Source organism: Chenopodium album, chromosome 8 (assembly GCF_948465745.1).
Source record: "Chenopodium album chromosome 8, dcCheAlbu1.1, whole genome shotgun sequence".
Classification (NCBI taxonomy): Eukaryota; Viridiplantae; Streptophyta; class Magnoliopsida; order Caryophyllales; family Amaranthaceae; genus Chenopodium; species Chenopodium album.
This window is the reverse complement of record NC_137841.1, coordinates 68,361,430-68,384,395: the sequence shown is the minus strand read 5'-3', so window position 1 is coordinate 68,384,395 and position 22,966 is coordinate 68,361,430. Positions and strand designations below refer to the sequence as shown.

At 33.6% G+C, this 22,966-nt stretch overlaps 3 protein-coding genes across 3 annotated transcripts; all 3 read left to right on the top strand.

The window, feature by feature from the left end:
- Positions 1–442: 442 nt before the first annotated feature.
- Positions 443–1,561, top strand: LOC145555402 (uncharacterized). Its single transcript, XM_081617145.1, has one exon. It carries the CDS (start codon positions 443–445, stop codon positions 1,559–1,561), a length of 1,119 nt encoding a protein of 372 aa, XP_081473271.1.
- A 1,906-nt stretch (positions 1,562–3,467) lies between these two features.
- LOC145556392 (amino acid permease 8-like) lies at positions 3,468–8,089 on the top strand. Its single transcript, XM_081618040.1, has 7 exons — positions 3,468–3,732; positions 5,885–6,118; positions 6,305–6,398; positions 6,500–6,717; positions 6,808–6,947; positions 7,054–7,281; positions 7,429–8,089. The coding sequence occupies exons 1-7, from the start codon at positions 3,618–3,620 to the stop codon at positions 7,852–7,854; spliced, it is 1,455 nt and encodes a 484-aa protein (XP_081474166.1). The 5' UTR covers positions 3,468–3,617; the 3' UTR covers positions 7,855–8,089.
- Positions 8,090–11,919: 3,830 nt separating this feature from the next.
- On the top strand, positions 11,920–16,182 carry LOC145556391 (amino acid permease 8-like). The gene is made up of 7 exons (XM_081618039.1): positions 11,920–12,181; positions 13,991–14,224; positions 14,343–14,436; positions 14,639–14,856; positions 14,940–15,079; positions 15,292–15,519; positions 15,695–16,182. Exons 1-7 carry the CDS (start codon positions 12,064–12,066, stop codon positions 16,118–16,120), a joined length of 1,458 nt encoding a protein of 485 aa, XP_081474165.1. The 5' UTR covers positions 11,920–12,063; the 3' UTR covers positions 16,121–16,182.
- The last annotated feature ends 6,784 nt before the right edge of the window (positions 16,183–22,966 follow it).

The window sequence follows — 22,966 nt, the reverse complement described above, 5'->3', positions numbered from 1 at the left end:
GTTATAAACTGGAAAAATCTAATTGATATAGTGAAACACAAAGTACTATACATGTAACTTTTTATGCGAAGTATTCTGAAATAGTATTCCTTACACGAAATTATGGGATTAAACTTTTCAACAATAATAAATAGCTAGAGTATTTCTAACTTTAGTTATACTCTAAAGTTAAAAACTCCTATGGCCTTCGGGGTTTGCTTAAGGCGGACACCCAGTTGAATTCCGGTTGTAACTGGAAAATTGGTAATGGCATGTCCACTCTAGCTGGGTCAGCTAAGTGGGTCAATGGTTGCATTCCTGAGTTCAAACCAGGAATCCTCTTGCCAACTACATACAGCCCCTCCTACTGTCAGTTTCTTCATCAATCTTCACACCATGGGTTGGGATACTACTAAAGTTGTTGATTGGTTTGTTCCGGCGGATGCCTCAAACAATCCTGGCTATGGAGGTCCCTGATACGACTCAAGATGATTTCCGTTATTGGTCGGGCACCCCCTCGGGAAAGTACTCGGTCAAAACTGGGTATGTTATGCTTCAACAACAATTGCCCCCTACTTCTACACCTTCCGCTTCTGATTCTTTCTGGAAGGTTCTTTGGTTGCTTCCGTTGCAGCCTAAATGGAAGTTGTTCTTATGGAAACTGCTTCACCGCGCTCTAGCGATCAAGGTGGAACTCAATCATCGAGGAGTTCCGATTCTGGACGTGAGTTGTGACCTCTGTCGTTCGGAACCGGAGGATTTACAACACCTTTTTAGAATGTGCTTTAAGACACGATCGGTTTGGAGGGGTGGATGCCTCGGCATTCGCTCAGAATTTAATGGAGACCTTTCTCTCTCAGATTGGATCCAATATTATATCCGACTTTTTATCAGTCAGGATGGTCTTTCTAGTACTCGCATAGGTACCTTTGTCGGTACGCTTTGGAGCTTGTGGTTAGGTCGTAATTCCAGAATTTTTAGGGATTCTTCTGCGTCTCGGCCTTTTGAGTCTCTGTTTCAGGAGGTAATGAATAGTCATTCAATCTTTGTGAATTCAGACGCCCCTTCTAGTATCCCTACTACTGCGGCAACAGTTGGGGGTGCCTCTTCACCGCCTGGGTTTTTCATGGCTCAACTTGGCCTGACTCCCCATGGCAGTGCTTTACTTTCTCTTCAGATAGATGGCTCTTGGTTCAAGGATTCTCGACGAGCAGGTATGGGATGGTGCTTGGACAATGATGACCCACTGGATGATCGGATCAGTGGAGGTAGTAACTTCGGGGTTTGCTCCTCAGCTTTACATGCGGAGGCTTTGGCTTGCATGTATGGGCTTCAGTGGGCGTTTGATAGGGGATTTCTGTATCTCGCGGTTTTTATTGATTCATATAATCTGGTCTCCCTGCTTCGAGAGGAGGGACAAGGTTATATCGCCTATATATGGCTCATTCGGAGGATTCTACTACTTGCCTCTAGGTTTCGAGTTTGTAGTATTTATAAGGCGGATCGCCAGCGCGTCCACAGAGCTCATCTAATTGCAGGAGAAGCGGCGATTAACTCTATTTGCTTTAGTATTAATATGTAATATCTTGTTTGTATCCTTTGTCAAAAAAATAAAAAAATAAAAAAATAAAATAAAATAAATAAATAAATATTGATATAGTCAATTACTCAACTTGGGTCATCCCCTTCTATAAAAATTAAAGAGTGTTAGTGTCGAAAAAATAATCTGGTTTTGTTGGACATCGAATAGATAGATTGAGAATGACTAACATATAAAATAGGTGAATTATTATTCCACTTATCATCAATTAATTTTAAGATAAAATTATGCTAAGCTTATATGTACGTGGTCATACTCTCCTTTAACGTGGATTTATGCTTAATCTAATGAAGTTTATCAGATACGATTAACTTTTGTCTTTTTTTTATATATTCTAGCTATAATGTTCCAAACGCCAACTTTATTTGCAAAGTTAATTCATGCTTTATTAGATGAAAAGATATTGGGAACCTTAAAAAGTAGTAACAACCCTTTAATTACAGCCTATAAAGTCCATATCAAAGTATAAAACGGAATTTTAGGTGAAGAAAAGGTTATTATTAAAGCTAATCAAATACGGAGTACATAAGAAATAAAGATGCTTCAAAGTTTGATATCCTCACTTTGTAGAATTGTTGGTCTTACATACACACCGTTGAACGAATTATTTGTAATTTTTTTTTTTTTTGTCATAATTTAAGATAATTCATGACAACTAATTGACTAAAGGTCTGTTCTCATTGATTGAACTGAATTGAAATGAAATAAATATTTTATAATGCCTCAAAAAAAAAAAAAAAATTATAAGAAAAAAAAATTAAAAACGAAACTGAACTGAACTTATTAGAACTGAATTGAACAAAAAATAATCGTAGGAGAACATGCCCTAAACATATAATGTCACTTTTGACAATTACTCCGTACAAATCTAAAATATTTTGTTTCCACGAAAAGTAAAATTGTTGTCAACATTTCGTCCTATCCACCCACACCAAATATGCAGTGATTGGTCAATTGGTAACAACTCACAAGTCAAAACTCTCAAGTTATGAGAATTAGAGTAGGTCTCGTAAAAGTAACCTCCTTTGACTGAAAGTGCGTGCAACATCATTACATTTTCTGGTCGAAATTCAAGTGACATGAAAATGAAGTTTTCATTAATCAACAAAGGATAATACTCTGTATAAGATATAATATCATACTCATAATTTAGAGTATATTTCAAAAGTAATTTTCAACTATTAGTTGATGGTGTAGTGATAAATGTGTGAAATAAACGAAAAAATTCAAATAAATTTACAAATATGTAGTATAAAAGAAGAAATATAAATAAGTGTGGTAGCTTTAATTTGTTTTCATTTACGAGTATTAGGGGATTCCAATTAATGAGATCATAAATTAAAGATATTTTGAACCAAATTAATGAGATGCTTTCACTAATCATGATACTTATTGGCTTGGTTTTAAAACGTGACAACTATTTTGGTGTGAGTTGTGTGACATTTATAATTAAGTCGTAAAAGACGACTTAGGGCATGTTCATATTTACTGAACTGAGTTGAACTGAACTGATTGGAGCTGAACTGAACTAAACTGAACTGAAAAATTAAAATGCATAAAACTGAACTGAACTGAACTGAACTGATTAGAGTTGAACTGAACTGAACTGATTGGAACTGAACTGAATTGAAAATTAGTAAATATGAACAGACCCTTAATATTACGAGTACTCTGTAATAAATTACTTAAGGGCGAGTGAAAAAACATATGTCACCATGTTTAGGGACAAACGGTATAATAATTGAACATTGCATGGTATTATAAATATTAATATTTGTAAAATACTTGCAAGATTAAAAAAAAATCATAAAAAGACACTTAATTTAGGAGTTTCATATATATATAAGTAGCACAAGAGCCTAGTCAAGAGTGACACAACAGTCTCTCCCACTTTAAAAATAGGGAGAGAGTATAGTGTGTGAAAGAGCAAGAGTATTTTTCCTACCTAAATTATTTCTCAAATTATTGTGGGGCAATAATAAATTTCCCTCTTAATTTTGTAAATTCAGATTTTGGTATATTTTGTGGTTTTTCCAAAATGAGAGGTAGAAAAGATGAGGAATTCCAGCAAGGTGGTGTTGATTCATTGGCTACTAATTACAAGTTTGCAGATGATGAGGAATTTGATGATGATGGCAAGCCTAAAAGAACTGGTACGTATCTTCTCTTTTACTTGGGTTTCTACAACTTTTTTTTTGGTCCATTTTGTTGTGCCTACAAGTTGGAATTTGATCCTAAGTTGTATCTACGTGATATCTTATGAGTTACTTTATATCCCGTAATTTTCTTGTTGACACCATTGTTTTCTTGTTATAACCTTGTAATTTCGGTTAAATTTTACCAAGTTTAATTTAAAATTTTGACATATCAATTTGTAATAAAGTTTAAATTTTTTTGTATGATATGTTAGCTAACTTAATTTGTTGTGTAAGTCATGAAAGATGTTTTAAGCCTTGTTGATTTGTCTTTAATAGTGAGTGATATTTATAATTTTTTCCTCCATTCCCTTAAAATAACCCCAGTACAATTTTATTTTATTTTATTTTTTATTTTATTTTTATTTTTATTTATTTATTTTTTTTTTGTGTCAAACCTTAAAAATGTAGATCGTAATAAATTCCAATTAATCTATATAAAATTTTCGTAACATGGTTATGTATGATTTTGTTTGATTATTTTGATGTATATATACACAGTATATATATTATTATCATCAAAATTTCACAATAAATTTTTTTATGTGTATTGATATAAAATTTCACAATATATTTTGAAGATTGTAAACAGTCAAATGTAACCGTCCTTAAACAATAGTGGGAGTACATTAATTGTTACATGCTTACATCCATTGAACAAGTGGTAAGGTGTTGTATCTTTGTAACAACCAAGGTGTGAAGGAGATTATATACTTCATAATTAACATAGGAATTCATATGTCTTGACAACGATGAATATTGTCTTATACTCATAAAAATCTTTATCTTTCAAAATCTAGCTACCTTCACATGTATATAGACTTGTCCAGTATAAAAAAAAAAAAAAAATATAGTGATAATTGAGAGAGTATCAGACTGGTAGCCGAGCGAAGGTGGCTGGTATGGACCGTATGGTTTGTTAGGGGGAGGAGGAAGGGGAGGAAGAAGGGGAGGAAGAAGGGGTATATTAGTCTTATTACTTTTTACCAAAATTTGTCTTGTTACTTTTTTGAAATAAATGTGCCTTATTACTTTAATTAGGAGGATAAAAAGGAATCATATTTCCCTAATTTGGGAATGATCTTTAATTTAGTTTTAATGTCTTAAACACCTCATGCTCAACTCATTTAAGTAAACTTTATTTTTTTTCTAAAAAAAAAAAAAGTTAACTTTAATTTAATGATCACCCAATTTTCCCAAACATTAAGTTGATTCTCTTAATAAACCAATAATTAAGGGTGCATTTTATTTACGGGTACCAATTTTACTTATTCACAAAGTTTTATATGTGGTTGGCCACATGGTGTGATCATCCATAATTAGGGTTACTTTGTTAGTGATATAGGGACTTCTCGTTTAGTTTTACAGGAATTACTTTGTCAATATTATAGGGGTTGCTTAAGGGTTACTTGTTCAGTGTTACTGGGGTTACTCGTTCAGTGTTACAAGGGTAACTTTGTTCTTTTACAAATGGTCACATGGTGTGATGAGCCGCATACAAGAAGCACCATTACTTATTTTATTTCACCAAAACTTATGAGACCATTTTTTTGAAAACAAAACTTATGAGACCTTGTGTAATTGTGTGTGGTTATAAAATGAATTTAAATAATCTTTACGGGTACCAATTTTACTTATTCACAAAGTGGTGTGGTCCATCATTAGGTTACTTTGTTAGTGATATAGGGACTGCTCGTTTAGTTTTACAGGAATTACTTTGTCGATATTATAGGGGTTACTTAAGGGTTACTTGTCCAGTATTATTGGGGTTACTCGTTCAGTGTTACAACTTACAAGGATAACGTTGTTATTTTACAAGTGGTCACATGGTGTGATAAGCCACATACAAGACGCACCGTTACTTATTTTATTTCACCAAAACTTATGAGTTTTTTTTTTTTTTTTTTTTTGAAAACAAAACTTATGAGACCTTGTGTAATTGTGTGTGGTTATAAAATGAATTTAAATAATCTTTATTAACCCGGCCTTATCATAACTTTTTTATCCAAAACCCTTATTATAATCTATTACGATTACAAGGTACTTCCTTTGTTTTCCGTGCACAGATTTGTTAATATACACAGACTTACAAAAAAATGTGCATTTGTAGGGACTGTATGGACTGCAAGTGCACACATTATAACAGCAATCATCGGCTCTGGAGTTCTTTCACTAGCATGGGGCACGGCACAACTTGGATGGGTTGGGGGGATTGCAACCCTTGTAATATTTTCCATCATCACGGGTTATACTTCCAATCTTCTTGCTGATTGTTACAGATCTCCTGATCCTGTCACTGGTAAGAGAAATCATACTTACATGGAGGAGGTTCGCGCTAATCTAGGTATAAAACTACTACATACATAGTTAATATAGTTTTTTTGCTTATATAGTTATATGTAACGTACTAACGTAACATAGTTACCAACATTTTTGTACATGTACTTGTTTTGTAGTGATAAGTAACAATTGAGCTAGCATGCCTTAAGATTTTTGGCTGATGAAAGTGTTAATTTTCGGGTTTATATAGGTAGATTGAACTGCATTGCTTGTGGGACAGTGCAGTATGCCAATTTAACTGGAATGGTAATTGGTTACACAATTACTGCATCCATTAGCATGGTGTAAGTCCTATTTTTTTCTTTTATCAACTCTGTATTCTGTTTTCAATTTTCGATAAAAAGTGATAATTAGAGTATGTTTGATTTGGTTGAAATTATTTTAGGGCGGTCCATAAGTCGAATTGCTTCCATGAAAAAGGACATGCTGGATCCTGCATGTTTAGCAGCAACCCTTACATGATTGGTTTGGGGTTGTTTGAAGTATTCTTGTCTCAAATACCGAACTTTCATCAACTAACATGGTTGTCAAGTGTTGCTGCTGTTATGTCTTTTGGATATTCCTTAATTGGTATTGGACTTGCAATTGCCAAGATTGCCTCAGGTTAATTAAACTCTTTCAAATGCTGCATGATTTTGCTTTCAGATTTTTTCAGTAAATTGTACAATATAGCTTAACTTGATATATATGCAGGGGATGGAGGGAGGACAACATTAACAGGAATTGAAGTGGGAGTTGATGTAACATCTGCTGACAAGACATGGAGGATGTTCCGAGCACTTGGAGACATCGCGTTTGCTTACAGCTTTTCTCAAGTCCTTGTCGAAATACAGGTAGTAAAACTACTTTGTGCCTCATTATGACAAAATTTTAGGAATGTTTTAAGTAATTAAGGTCAAAGACATTTGCCTAATGATATTGCTCATTAATTTACCTTAGGATACACTGAAATCAGATCCACCCGAAAATAAGGTGATGAAGAAAGCAAGCACAATCTCTGTGTTCACTACAACATCATTCTACATGATGTGTGGCTGCTTAGGCTATGCTGCATTTGGGAATAGTGCACCAGGAAACATGTTAACAGGGTTCGGGTTCTACGAGCCTTTTTGGTTGGTGGACATAGCCAACATCTTCATTGTCATTCACTTAGTTGGAGCATATCAGGTATCACTTAGTCATTTTTTGTGTTACAAACTTGTCCTAAAAGAGTGCAAAGAGTTTATCTAGCTAGTTTATATAGGTTGACATTCTAAACATGATTTTATAGTATAATTATTCAACATTGATGATTTTTTTGTTATGATGAGCCAGGTATTTGCTCAGCCTGTGTACCATAAGCTCGAGTCACGGGCCAGCGAGAATTGGCCCAACTCAACATTTGTAAACAAAGAATATCCCATCAAAATAGGCAGCAAAGTTGTGTTCACTTACAACATGCTCAGGCTAATTTGGAGAACAATATTTGTGATCCTAGTAACAACATTGGCAATGGCAATGCCCTTCTTCAATGACATTCTTGCATTTCTTGGATCACTCGGGTTTTGGCCATTGACCGTGTATTTCCCAGTAAGAATGTACATAGCTAAAAACAAGATCAAAAGGCGGTCCATGAAGTGGTGTATGCTACAACTTCTTAACCTGTTATGCTTCCTTGTGTCGTTGGCTGCGGCTGTTGGCTCAATCCAGGGAGTTAGCCAATCTCTTGGTTCCTCCAAGCCTTTCCAGTTTAAAGTATGATTTTATTTAGGATGGCCTTTTAGAAACAATGGTTTGCAAGTGTACATTATATGTTGTCCGAAAATTAAGATGTTTGATGTTTATGAGGCTAGGAAGAACACCTTTTCTTTGGAGAAATGCAACAATTTTTATGAAGAGTATTGCTAATTGCATTGGCAATTGCCTTCAACTAAGTAAACTTATCTAAAATGTATGAAGAAATAAAGATAACTATAAAGTGTCTTTAAATTACTAAGGATCAATCTAGCAAATATGTGAAAAATCATCTCTCAATTAAAAATATCTTCCGGAGATCCAACAAACATATATATGACAATGCATGGGCTAACACAATTATATAATATGACCGGCTCGTTTTGTGTGTGGCTAATCATACCATATGATCACTAATATATATATATATATATATATATATATATATATATATATATATATATATATATATATATATATATATATATATATATATATATATTTTAAAAAAGTAACCCTTATAATTAATATTGAGCGAGTAACCATATAATACGAAGTAACCCACCCCTTTAACATTGACCAAGTAACCAGTATTACACTAACGATGTAACCCCTATATGGCTGGCCACACGCGACGGTGTGAGTCGTGTGACCAGCCACATATAAGAATTTGTGCAATCCTTAACATAAAAAAAATTCAATTGCACACATTTATCTAATGCAACGCACTGTTTCGATTGCTCACACACATTCTCCTTTTCCTTGTCTAAAATAACCCTTCCTCAAAAAATATTATTAGTGCTTTGAAAATGATTTTCCCTTTGCTCGAATTGTATCCCACTATTTCATGCAATCATCGCTTCTTACACTTAACTATGTAGTGTGATTTTCATAGTATGAACGAGTCATATTAAAGTTTGGTTAAATCATTGAGGTCAGAAAGCTCAATCCACTTACAAATCATAGAAAGGTTTTATACTAAAATTAAATCAATTGGTGGCAGTTGAATACCTTCTTCTAGTTTAATGTTATGTATTTTTTTTTTTCTTCTGATCTTCTCGTTTTTTTATTTGGGGTAATTCACATATGAATAATAATGAGATTTAACTAAGTCCATGATATAGGGTCTGTTCACATTTACTGAGTTGAGTTGAACTAAACTGGATTGATTGGAGCTGAACTGAACTAAACTGTGCTGAAATAAATATTTTATAAGAGAGGAAAATTAGGAGCTAAATTGAACTAAACTGATTGGAGTTGAATTGAACTGATTAGAGCTGAACTGAACTGAACTGATTGGAGCTGAACTGAACTGAAATGAGATGAAATTACGTAAATATGAACAGAACCTTGCTTAGACCTAAAGTAACAAAATAACATTTTGCACAAGAATAAAATCTTATCGGATTTAGAAATCCTTATTCGGCACCCATAAACATGATTAATTAACACTATGAACTAGTTGACCAAATTGATATAAAATGGAAAAATAATATTCTTTTACTTTTAAGTTAAAGGCCACTCATAAGATGCTTTTAAGTTGTAATTAAATATTTTGCTACAATAATTACTAGGGAGGACCATTCTACAAGGAGAATTTTGTCAATAAATCTGATTATTTAAACAAAATAATTGATGAATAATTTCAACTTAGAGAATCATGAATTTCATTAATAGTGTATATTCTATAATAGAAATGTCCAAATAATTGAGTTTGTCATTCATGCATTTTATAGTAGTAGAAGCGAATATGAAAAGCAATGGCTTATATATCAGTTAGCTGTTTATGGATGCTTCAAAAGATGAAACCATATCTTTTTAGATTTTTTGGTCACTAAATTGAATAAGCACTACGTATAAGTTCAACAAAAAATAAGAGTTTATTAAAGTGATATCAAATGACAATTTTTTACATAAATCAAGGGCTTTTTAATTAAATGTGGACCTCATGCATGATTATTAGGCCTAGCAATCCCTGACCCGACCCGATAACCCGATCGAACCCGACCCGAAGTTACCGAGAGTAACCCAAACCCGACCCGATCCAAACCCGAATAACCCGAATCGACCCGATTTGACCAAAATTTAATATTTCGTAATATTATTAAGTTTTACACTATTTTTTAATTGTTTCTAAGCATAACCCGAAATCGACATGAAATAGTGAAATCTTACCCGAACCCGAGCCACTGACCTGAATTGGCACCCCTAATGATTATTGATAAAATGGGACAAGCTCAAACTCTGAAGTATTTGCATGTAAAGAAAGTGTTCAAGTCTGAATTTTCCAATTGTGATGGATGATAGAAGGGTCAAATATTGTTAAGTACTCAACTCGTAGAAGCCCCAGTTGTGATGGATGATAGAAGGGTCATTTTTTTTTTCTTTTTTGAAAAATATTACCCGTATAAAATTTGAACATGTAATCTTCAATTAAAACATTCAAAGTCGTACCACCAAGCTGTGTCTTTTTTTTTTTTTTTTTTTTTTTTTTTTTTTTTTTTTTTTAAAAAAAATTTTAATATGCAAATTGATACAAGTAATAGGTGCATCTTGATTCTTTGTTATGTACGAGTATATACATATATTTTGTATGTAAGAGTGTTAGACGAAGTAGAAGTCTTTGTTAAGAAGAAGACCCTTGTTAATTGGTTGCAAGTGGATAATCGCAGACCCTCCTGTAAGGAATGATGATGGAACTCTTTCACAAAAGTGAAAGGAATGTCTCTAACTCACCGATCATTAGTCATGTTTGGTAAATGACTTTTTTTTCGTGACTTATTATTGTCTGACTTTTATTTTTTTGTATGTGGTCAATAGCCCTTAAAAAATATGAATGGCTTTTAGAACACTCACATCAATGAGCATTTTTTTGCTCATGAGCAAAAGTGGTGAGCAAATTTGGTAGAAATGGTACTACATCAATGAGGAAAATGAAAAATGCTCATGAGCATTTCACAATTTGCTCATAGGATGAGCAAATTTCATGATGAATAGTAATGTCGTGGGCCCCAGCATTCATCCAAAATTGATGAGCAAAAATGATAGAAATGTTACTACATCAATGAGCAAAAGAAAATATGCTAATGAGCAATTCAATTATTTTTTGATCACTAGTGGGATAAAATTTCCTCACCAAAAATGCTCATGAGCAAATTTGGTTGAGAAGAGAGAGAAAGTGGCTAGAGAGAGAATGAGCAATTTTTTTTTTTGCTCACTAATGTGAGTGCTCTTAGGTTAGATGATGATCAAAAGGTAGCTATTAAGCCATTTTTTTAAAATGCTATATAAGGCTAAAAATAAGCATTTAATACCTTTTCTAATTTGGTATTAATTTAGTAATGCATGACAAAATCACACTCAAATTAATGTAAATTACTGTTATATTGCTTTTTCCATTTTTAGCTCTTTATATGTTATATATAGCTCTTAGGGCTACATAAAGCATGTAATCTTTAAGACTAAGAATAAGTATTTAATACCTTTAATTTCCTTAATTTGATTTTTGGTTTTAAAAATGTGACAAATAACTCATAGTTAATGTTAATTGGATAAAGTTGTTTATCAATTAATTAAAAACACATTCTTTAATTAGTTCAAAATTTGAGTTTAACCCAAAAAAAGTCCAATAACTTAGTTTACCCCAATAAGTCAGACACAGAAAGATGGACACAACTGCACAAGATTTTGTACATAGGCCTGGCTCGACCTGATTTTTATCACCTCTAATATACAAAAATGCATTAATCTTCATTGCCAAAGTAATTAGTGAAGTTTTTTTTTACATGATTTCAGAAAGGAATAAAAAAAAAAAAAAAAAAAAGTAATTAGTATTTAACATTATTGAAAAAAGCTTAAAGTTTTATGCTTTTTTTTTTTTACGAGAGGTTAATGCTCAATTTATATGGTTGACTATTATAATACACCTAGTTGTGACATAGTAAAAGTTAAATTTTTCAACATCGTACTGTATAATTTTTGTACTCCGTATTTAATATGAAAAGGTTTTAAATAAATGTAACAATTTAAAAGTATTGGAGGCTTATAAATAGTACTGGTATGTTTCTGGCAATAAAATAGTGGACGAAAAACACTCCCTCTTTTGAGTCAATTCCAAATCTAGCTAGTTTTCTTAATTGGTTGTCTTTCACCATTTCACTCTTTCAGTTTTTGGCTTCTTTCCAACTTACTACAACACACTAATATAAAACTGCTTCCCCAAATTTTATTTTTCTAATGGGAGACCCAAGAGATGAAGAATTCCAACACAAAGATGGTGTCGTACCGCCTTCTATATACCAAATTCCATACGATAGTGAAGAGTTTGATGACGACGGCAAGCCTAGACGAACGGGTACTTTATCTTTCTCTTTTTCTTTTTTCTTTTCCATTTATCATCGAATGAACTGACCTGACCTGAATTGAATTGTCGATGATTATGATGAATTATAATATAAGTAACTTAAATTGGTTTGTCCCGAATTTACTCAAAACTTAAATGGTATGAAAACATGCATCAAATCACTTCATGCTTTTTACTCCAAATTCATGAATGTTTTGCTTAGTTTGTAATTGGAGCTAGACCGAGTCACTTGGTCTCAAAGTCACCTTTGCTAAAACTTAACACTTTAATTTATATTTCATGGTTGAGAGTTGAAACACTGCCAAAAGAGTAGGCATAGGCAAAATATTAGCTAACTAACTTCTTGCTTAAATCTTAATTGGATATAACTTGTGTCGGACCATGGTCTTAGGGACATTAGTTATATTTCAATTTTTGAGACTTTATTTTCTCCATTATTACATAGTGCACAATTTGTGACATTTGTCTTTTTTTTTTTTCTTCTTTATTTATAAATTTATAATACCAACATCTTACAACTAGGTGCACATAGAGGTAAATGCATCCAAGGATGGTTTTTTTTTTTTTTTTTTGCTCATTTTATGATTATAATATGAACATAAAAATATTAGATGAGCAAAAAATATCCAGGTATACACTGCACCCGAGTATATATATACAATTCTTTTAAGATATTACTCCCTCCGTCCCATAATTACAAGCAAATATACTATTTTGGGTGTCCCAAAATGTTCCTCCTATTACTAAAAATAACACCTAATCATTACTTACTTTTTAGTTTTTTCATACAAATTACACACATACCTAAAAAATCATTACTTACTTTTTTTTTTTCATACAAATTACACACATACCCAAACAATCATTACTTACTTTTTAACTTTTCTATACAATATTCTCTACTTTTTATTATCCCCATACAACATTCTTCACTTTTTTTTATCTTTTTTCATACAATATTCCTCTACTTTTTCCATCCTCCTTAAAAACCGTACTTTTTTAAGTTATTTGCCTGTAATTATGGGACGGAGGGAGTACTATTTTGCAAGTATAAATCACAACTCAAGTACAGTATGTTGTCTACTCCCTACATCACTTTATTCATTTGGGTTACAGAAATTAAAGAATTTGAAAATTACATACTCCATAATTTGATGCTTTTTATTCATTAAAACATGTTCTCATGAGGTCATGAATATATACTCCAGAGTTGTTTCTCATAAATGATACGACTAGTAATAAACACATGTTCTCCATGCATAAAAATTTATGTTCCCCATGAATTTTTATTTAATGTGAGCATGTATTTTAGGAATATATTGACAAATTTGGTTTATTTTCTACCAATGTAATTTTAGTCAACGTTTTCAAGGTTTGAACTTTAAAGAGAAATATGCTATAAAAAAAGAATAAAGGGACGAAGTGAATATCATTTACGAGTACTCCAATGAAATTTTATTAGTCAGCATTATCAAAGTTTATCCTTCAACAGAGACATTGTGTTGAGTACTTCTGATCTGTTTTTTTTTGGTACTAGTGAAGTAGTGAATAATCTTATTATGATATTACGATTCAATCGTTGCAAATAATATGAAACGGAGATAATATATTTGTATAAGCATAAACTATAGCCTAAAAAAGTTTTAGCCGTCATAAAAAACTCTTTTACTCAGCCAAAAGCCAAGCACTTTACAAATATTGCTAGCATCTGCAGCTCAGATTAGTCTAAGCTAGAACACTAAATTATTAAATTCTCCAATGTTGATGTACATAATTTATCAATCATATATAATTTTACAGGAACTGTATGGACTGCAAGTGCACATATTATAACAGCAATTATAGGTTCTGGTGTTCTTTCCCTAGCATGGGCAACGGCGCAACTTGGATGGTTAGGAGGAATTGCTACTCTTTTAATATTTTCTGGCATCATGCTTTACACCTCCAACCTTCTCGCGGATTCTTACAGAACTCCTGATCCCATCACCGGAAAGAGAAATTACTCTTACATGGACGAGGTCCAAGCCAATCTAGGTACATGTGTACAAGTCTGATAAATTAAATATCTTTAATTGCGTATTAGTTAAAAAAAAAAAGACTAAAAAGTTAATCTATTGAGACGTTTATAACAAGATCCATTTTAACTTTACAGGTAGATTCAGTTGCATTGCTTGTGGAATACTACAGTACGCTAACCTAACAGGTTTCGTAGTAGGCTACACAATTACTGCACCCAAAAGCATGGTGTAAGACCTTCTATCAAAAGCTCAATCTTTTGCAACTATTGTTAAACGACCCTGATCCCGTGTAGGCATATTGTTAAACGACCAACTCAACCAAAAGCATAATCTGATAATTAAGACCCAGAAATATGTTTTTTTATTCTATGAACATATATGAAGGTAAATGAATATAACTAAGTAAAGTAATTTGATGAAAATATTTCAGGGCAGTCCAAAAATCAAATTGCTTCCACAAAAAAGGACATGCTGCTTCCTGCAGGTTTAGCAATAACCCTTACATGATAGGTTTCGGAATCTGCGAGATATTTTTGTCACAAATTCCCAACTTTCATGAGCTAACATGGCTGTCAACTATAGCTGCAATCATGTCTTTCGCGTACTCCTCAATTGGTGTAGGACTTGCACTTGAGAGGATTATCTCGGGTAATTATAATTAGTCAGTTTCTAAGTCCTAACTCTGTTTAATTCCCCTGCTTTACTGATAGTAATTTAGCTATGTTGTGTAGGGAAAGGTGGGAAGACTAGTTTGACAGGAGTAGAGATAGGTGTGGGTATAACGGCTGCTGAGAAAACATGGAGGATGTTAAGAGCGATTGGTGACATCGCGTTTGCTTATGGCTTCTCTCAAATTCTTGTTGATATACAGGTAACTTTGTGCTAATCCTAGCTTGATCATGTAACCATTTTTATGGACTGAAGAACGCGTTCTTAGAGTTGGAGTAATACTAGTACTACCGAGGTTTAGTTGTGGCATGAGATCGATTTTCCTAGCAAAAATTACTCATAAACTTGTTATTTTAAGGTTACATTGTCAAATGGAAACTATTGCTTAATCAGATAATTGTTTTACTGTCTCAGGACACGTTAAAGTCACGTCCAGCTGAAAATAAGGTGATGAAAAAGGCGAACGCAATATCAATGTTAACAACCACAGTATTCTACATGATGTGTGGTTGCTTAGGCTATGCTGCATTTGGGAATGATGCACCAGGCAACATGTTGACCGGCTTTGGCTTTTACGAGCCTTTCTGGTTGATAGACTTGGCCAACATCTTCATCGTCATTCACATAGTTGGAGCATATCAGGTACTATTAAACAACATTACCCTGACTTCAAACACATCGATTTTACCTCCATACTAGACTAGTAAGACACATTCTATTAAAAGTTACCTTAAAAAAATAGTATCACGGCCATAATATTTTTGTTCTATGTACAATGTCTTAAATGATCCTAAGAGTTTTTGCTATGATGGGCTAGGTACTTGCTCAACCCGTCTACAAGATGATCGAATCATTCGCCATCAAAAAATGGCCCAACTCATTTTTTGTAAAGGCAGAGTACCCCATAAAAATAGGCAGCAAAACTGTATTAAGCTTGAATTCTCTAAGGCTAGTTGGAAGAACAATATTTGTAATTTTTGTAACCATAGTGTCCATGGCAATGCCCTTCTTCAACGATGTCATTGCGTTCTTAGGAGCACTCGGGTTTTGGCCATTAGCCGTGTATTTCCCAATCCAAATGCACATTGCTCAACACAAGATCAAACGATGGACATTCAAGTGGTGTATGTTACAACTTCTCAACTTCCTTTGTTTGGTTGTTTCGTTAGCTGCAGCCGCTGCTTCGATACAAGGGATTAGTGAATCTCTTCGTACAGCCAAGCTCTTTCAGTTCAAAGAATAGTGAAAACAATTACGAGTACATTTTTGTAAGGCAATGAAAAAGTTAATGTTTTGTATGGTCTAGTGTAATTTGTATCAAAATTCGTTATGTTGTACGCTTAGAAGCATGCTAAGAATATGATATACAGAAATGAGTAGTTGGAGTGTTTGTGATAATGTCTACTAGCTAAATTTGTTAAAAGTCTAAATTTGTATGTACTTTGTAGTTTATAACATAATCCTTATTAAAAAGTGCTTGTGTAAAATTTGGAAATTATTAAATTATTTCTTTTCTCTCTTCGGAGAGAATCTTCACCATAATATATGTTAATTCGGATGATATACTGCAAGAGGGGGGGTGAATTGTAGTATGTTTCTAGTGCCTACTTTTCGCGGAATATAAAACTGATTGCTGTTAGGAACTTAGACAATGCAAAGCGGATTTTACGAGGAAACCATCCAGGGCCCAACTGGAAGTAAAACCTCGACCCTACCTTAGGGATTTTGAAACACAAACCACTTCACTATAATAGGGCAAACACCAAGTTACAACCTATTAGACACGGACCTTTATTTCACAAGTTCCTCACTGGACTTGCTACTTGATAGGATCCTATCCTACCCAATCTAAGTTCCACACTTAGATTCACTCGTACCACCAAAGTACTACACGTACTGCCAAAGTACAAACTGCTTGTACCATCTAAGTACAAAACTACTCGTACTACCAAAGTACTACCCACTCGGCCTCACACTAGAAGCTCAATTGGTTTCACCTAGAAGCTCACACATTGCACACTTACAATATAATTATTACGAGAATCCTCACGAACTCTCACACCCCAATACATAAAACACTCAAAACCCTTTTTCCCAATTACAAGATCTCAAAGAATAACTCTAAATACATACCAATGAATAAAGAGATAAAACTAATATGCTGGACACTTCAAGATCTGTCTGGAACTTACTGGACGAACTGTAACTGGAACCTGACTGGAACTTCGACCTGGAGGTTTGACTTAGCTTCGTGGTGAAGGATGAAACCATTAAGCACGACCACTACATTTCGTCTACCTCAACTTTGAATGAATACATATGAGCATATTTATAGTACACCCAAATTATTCTTTTCGTAAAAGATAAGTTTTATTAAAAGATAGAAATAAAATATATTTTCCAAAAATAAGTTTTCCAAAAATATATCTTTTGTTAAGAATATATTCTATCAATAATAATAAGATATATTTACCATAAAATCAGATTTTATCTAGATCATATATTTTCCAAATATACTAATATATCTTTTAACAAAAGATATACTTACCATATCTTTTTACAAAAGATATACTTGCCATATCTTTTTATAAAAGATATACTTACCATATCTTTTACAAAAGATATATTTACCATATCTTTTAACAAAAGATATACTTGCCATAAAATTAGATTTTATTTAAAACTTATTTTACTGAAAATATTTTCCAAAAATAACTTATCTTTTTCCAAAAGGGATTTATTAGAAAATAAATATTTTTATTCTGTAAAACCAAATCCCTAAAAAATATGCACGTATTAGGTAAATATTTATATCATTAAATTCGACATGCGACCTTTAACGACGTGCAGACCTAAGTTCCGATTAGGGTTCGGAACTCTGACAGTCTTTGAGTTCCTGACAAGTCAGTAACTCTAATTTCATTGATTATCAGGAGTTCACCTTGGTTCTTTAGACTTGTTCCAGACTGACTTTTATGTCCAACATACTTACATGAATCCTAGAGCGATATACTTCGATTTCTCCGTCTTCATGTTGTTTCTTTGAAACTCTTGTTCTGGAATCTTGTAGTATTGATGTATTCTAGATCTCGGGGCAACGTTAAGTTCCTGTTAGGAAACGTTCCTGTTAGGGAACTCTTCATGTACCTGTTGGGGAACATGGAACTCTTCATGTACCTGTTAGGGAACATGCTCCGGCTCTCGTGGGAAAGCCTGCCAAAGGTTCCTTCTGCATCTCGTTAGAGAATATCTTCTGGTTCCTTCGTGGTTTGGTTCTTGTGGGAGAACCTGCTTTAGGTTCATTCATTCCCTCTTGTTCCTCTTGAAGTCTTCTATGTTCCAACCCATTGACTTCACCTAAGTCAGTTCCTGTCTTCACATGAACACTTAAGAGAAACATTAGATTGAAGTTTGTTTGTCATAAACAAACTTCAAGTGAGAGAACTAGTTAAACTTAAAGCTTATGTAAATACTCCTACACATATACGACTCACGTATGTATAGAGTACTTACCTCATGAAGCTAACATATGCAAACACCTATTTACATAGTTACCTTCATAGTTCCTTAGCCATCATCATGCTTATCAACCATAACACTCATCATTGTTCTTGTTCTTCTATTGCTTATCATATATTGCTTAAGTTCCTTATATACATACTTGTCATTGCTCAGATTCCTTGTATCCTTTTCCAAGTATAACTTGTTCTTTCTATGCACAACTTAACAAACACATTAGATAGATAATCATCATCAGTTTACAATCATCAAAACTTAATTACTCAACAATATACAACCGGTACAATTTTTTTCACTAATGTGCCCCTAGTTATATTTGTACCATGTTCCAAGTATAACTAGCCTTCTTGGCCCGTGCAATGCACGGATTATTCATATAAAATTGTATTGAGAGATAAGTGAGGAAATAATATTAGTAAGTCATTATAGGGGATATATATGTAATCGGAAACATGATTAAAGAAATTAAAATTTTGGAACTTTAATCGAAAAAGAGGCTTAAATAGAAGGTGGAAGTGATAGATATAGATTTTTTGTACATTGTAAATTGTCCTTTTTAAATGTTTAAACTTATACGGAGTATTCACAATCATTGTCATTAATTTCATTAACAATTTTTTGTTGCAGCAGGCCACACCATGCGACAGGGGTTATCCAAAATTTTTTTGTTAGGGGTTACTTGAGGGGTTCAGACAAGGGTTACTTGAGGGATTCGGATAGGGGTTACTCGAGGAGTTCACTCGGTTAAGGGTTACTCAGTCAGGGGTTACTCGAGTTTCTCGGTTAGACCGCATTCAATAAAATTGTGACTCGAGTAACCCCTAACCGAGAAACTCGAGTAACCCCGGCAACTCGAGTAACCCTTGACTGAAAAACTCGAGTACCTCCTGACTGAGAAACTCAAGTAACCTCGGAAACTCGAGTAACCCCTTACCGAGAAACTCACGTACCCCGGAAATCGAGTAATCCCTGACCGAGAAACTCAAGTAACCCCAGAAATCAAGGGCAGAGCCACGAGGGGGGCTGGTGGAGGCCCGGCTCCCGTGGCCCAGCGAACAATGTCATTTATATTCATACTTGGCCCCCAGAGTTATTACTAATTATAAATTATGTTAACTATAAAGTAGCATACATGTTGCTGGTGGCGCAGCGGGTAGTTTCATAATATAACCGGAGCACTATCATAGATGTCTTGGGTTCGATGCTTTAACATAGCATAATGTTTTTGTAATTTTGTCCTTTCATTTTTTATTTTATTTTTTAATTTTATAACTTTATCTATAATATGCTGATATTATATCTAGTATTTCCTTCTTTATCTCAATGTTTTATTTTTCTTTTTGTTTACTTCACCTATGATATAATCTAGTATTATCTTCTTTTATATAGCAATCACAACATTTTTACATAATTGTATAGTAAAAGTTTAACAATTAATAGCTTTTTCACTTAATATTAATAATAAACAAATGATTAATTTAATTTAATACATTGCAATTAATCCTACAACCTGTTATTTAATAACATTTGTTTTCTATACACTAGTTATATCAGTAATATAATATTGTAAACCACAAATTTTAAATTTACAAATATAAGTTTTTCGTATCATCAAAAATATAGTCAAAACTAATGTATGATAGTACATACAAAAGCAAAAATTTTGGATTTATAAAAAAGTACGGAGTAGGTAATATAAGTCTTGCCCCCTTAGACTTATAATCCTGGCTTCGCCCCTACCGGAAATCGAGTAACCCCTGACCGGAAAACTCAAGTAACCCCTGCCGCACGATACAACAGATCGCATATAAAGATTTGTACAACTTCATATTTCCCAGCAAGATTAAAAACCCATCTTCAAAGTTTATTTATTCATTTATTAATTTTATACAAAAATCAACTATGGAGTAACATGCGGTCGTGACTTCATAGTATAATTCATAAGAATCGTAATTGCTCGAAGTAATGGCTTGCTCTATTCACTTTATTTTCATTTATTTTAGGTGTAATAAATTTAAAAAATTCAATGTAGAAATAAAAAATAAATTTTAGTTAACGGTAACTTGTAGTTCTCATTACTTGGTAAATTTTTTTTATTTCTTTTGTTTTTTCGAAATATTTTTGAGAAATTATACCTTGTAAAATTAATAAAATTAATTGTTTCTAGAGGGATGAAATGAGCTGTCCGCTATATATAGCAAAATCCAAATATAGATATAGATAAAATATCAACAAATTTTATGAAAGTAAAACAAATAAAAATACAAATTCATATCTGATTCATAGTGTTATATTACATAGTCACATACTTAATGTATGTGCTTCTTTTCTTGTTACTTATACTTAATTCTAAAAGGTTACCTAAATTCGATTCGACAATTTGTTTGAAAAAGTCCAAAGCATTAAGGGGCCGTTTGGTTGGGGGTATTCATCAAAGGGAATGAGAATCAACTGACCTGATTCCCTTTGTTGTTGTTTGTTAGACACTTTCTTTCATTCCCTTTACCCCCTCCATTACCCCAAATCCTTCTAACTTCATTCCCCACCCCACTAGACTTTTCCATTCCCTTTCCTTAGCCACCCATCCACCACCACACCCACACTAGCCACCACCCTTTTACCTTCGCTTACCCTCACCACCCAACTGCCACCAGTCACACCTCCACCGCCATCGCTGCCCTTCACTACTAAAATTCGGCTAAATTGCGACCGTTTTTCTACGACCGTCTGAAAAACGGTCGTAAAATATGAAATTTGCGACCGTTTTTTATGCGGTCACAATATTACGACTGCTTTGACAACGGTCGCAAATTTGCGATCGTTTTGCGACCGTTTTCAGCTTTTAAGACGGTCACTAGGATGTTTTAACAATTAAAAATATTTCTAAATTAAAATAAATAATCGTTTGCGAGCGTCAAAGACGGTCGTAAATGTCATAGTCTGCGACCGTCCAAGAGACGGTCGTGAATGTCCTAATATGCGACCGTCAAAGACGGTCGTAAATGGCATAATCTGCGACCGTCCAAGAGACGGTCGTAAATGTCATAATCTGCGACCGTCAAAGACGATCGTAAACGGCATAATCTGCGACCGTCAAAGACGGTCGTAAATGTCATAATCTGCGACCGTTTAAGAGACGGTCGTAAATGTCCTAATCTGCGACTGTCAAAGACGGTCGTAAAATTCATAATCTGCGACCGTCAAAGAGACGGTCGTAAATGTCATAATTTGCGACCGTCAAGACGGTCGTAAAAAGCTTTTTTTTAATAAAAAAATATTCGGGTATAAATACTCACCCATCTCACCTCAACCCTAATTTACAAACCCTAACAGCCGCCCCTCATTTTCACGCCTCTCTCCTCTCATTTTCTCTTCATTTTCTCTCTCCTCTCATTTTCACGCCTCTCTCCTCTTTTCTCTTCTTCTTTCCCTGACCTTTCCCCTTCTCTTTCCTCTTTTCCCTGATCTATTTCCTCTTCTTCTTCTGCTCCTCCCTCCGTCTAGGCAATAAAGAATCCTTATTCAACGAGAAAAAAACGAGTTATGGTGTTAATAGTCAAATTCGACCATAAAAATTCCAGATCTGGAGTTTTTGTGGTCGAATTCGACCATATGAAACATTAGAGGAAAAAATATTGACAAAGGTGGGTTTAATTTATGTTTGTTTTCGATTTATGAGGGTTTTATTTCATTTTTGTTGGAATTTTTGTTCGAATTTGTTGGTTTAATTGTTATGGGTTTATTTTTTTTGGGTATAATTATTGGGTTTAATTTTTGGGCGATTTTTTTGTTTGATTTTTGTTAATATTACAAAGTATGTTTGATTTTCGTTTCGAATTTTGGGTTGATTATTGTTAATTTCATTTCGGGTTTGATTTTTTTTGTTGATTTTGGTTTGATAATTGTTTTATTTTCGATTTTGTGGTTTATTACTTTTATTAATTCGAATTTCCATGTGTTATTCATTCGAATTTTGCTGTTTTTTTTTTATTTTCCGTTGAATTTTTGTTTGGATTTTTTTTTCTGGGTTTGATTTTATTCGTGTTTGGGTTAATTTTTGTTGGTTTGTTTGGTTTTTGTTATTTTTGGGTTAGTTCCATTTTCGTTCATTTCAATTTGGTTAATTTTGTTTGATTTTTATGTTTGAATATTTCGTTCTTTTTGGGTTTATGTTTGATTTTGTTTAATTTCAATTTGGTTTTTTTTTTTTTGGTTTGATTTTATCTATGTTTTTGGTTGATTTTTGCTGGTTGAATTCGACCATATTTGATTTTTGCTGGGTTTTTTTTTGGGTTTCATTTTCGTGGTGGCTGGTTGGGATTGTCGAGGTGATGGGGTGGTGTTTTCGAGGTGTTTGGTTGGTGGGTAAAGGTGGTTGGTGGGTAAAGGTGGTTGGCTGGGAAAAGGCAGTGGTGGAGTTGGCTTGGGTGGTGGTGGGGGGCGTGGTTGTGAAGAGCAGGGATGGGGGTGAACTTTTTTTTTTGTTTTTTTTAATTTTAGCGACGGCTAAAAGCGGTCTCTAATTTCCAAAATTGCGACCGCTGCTTTACCGGTCGCAATTGTTTATATT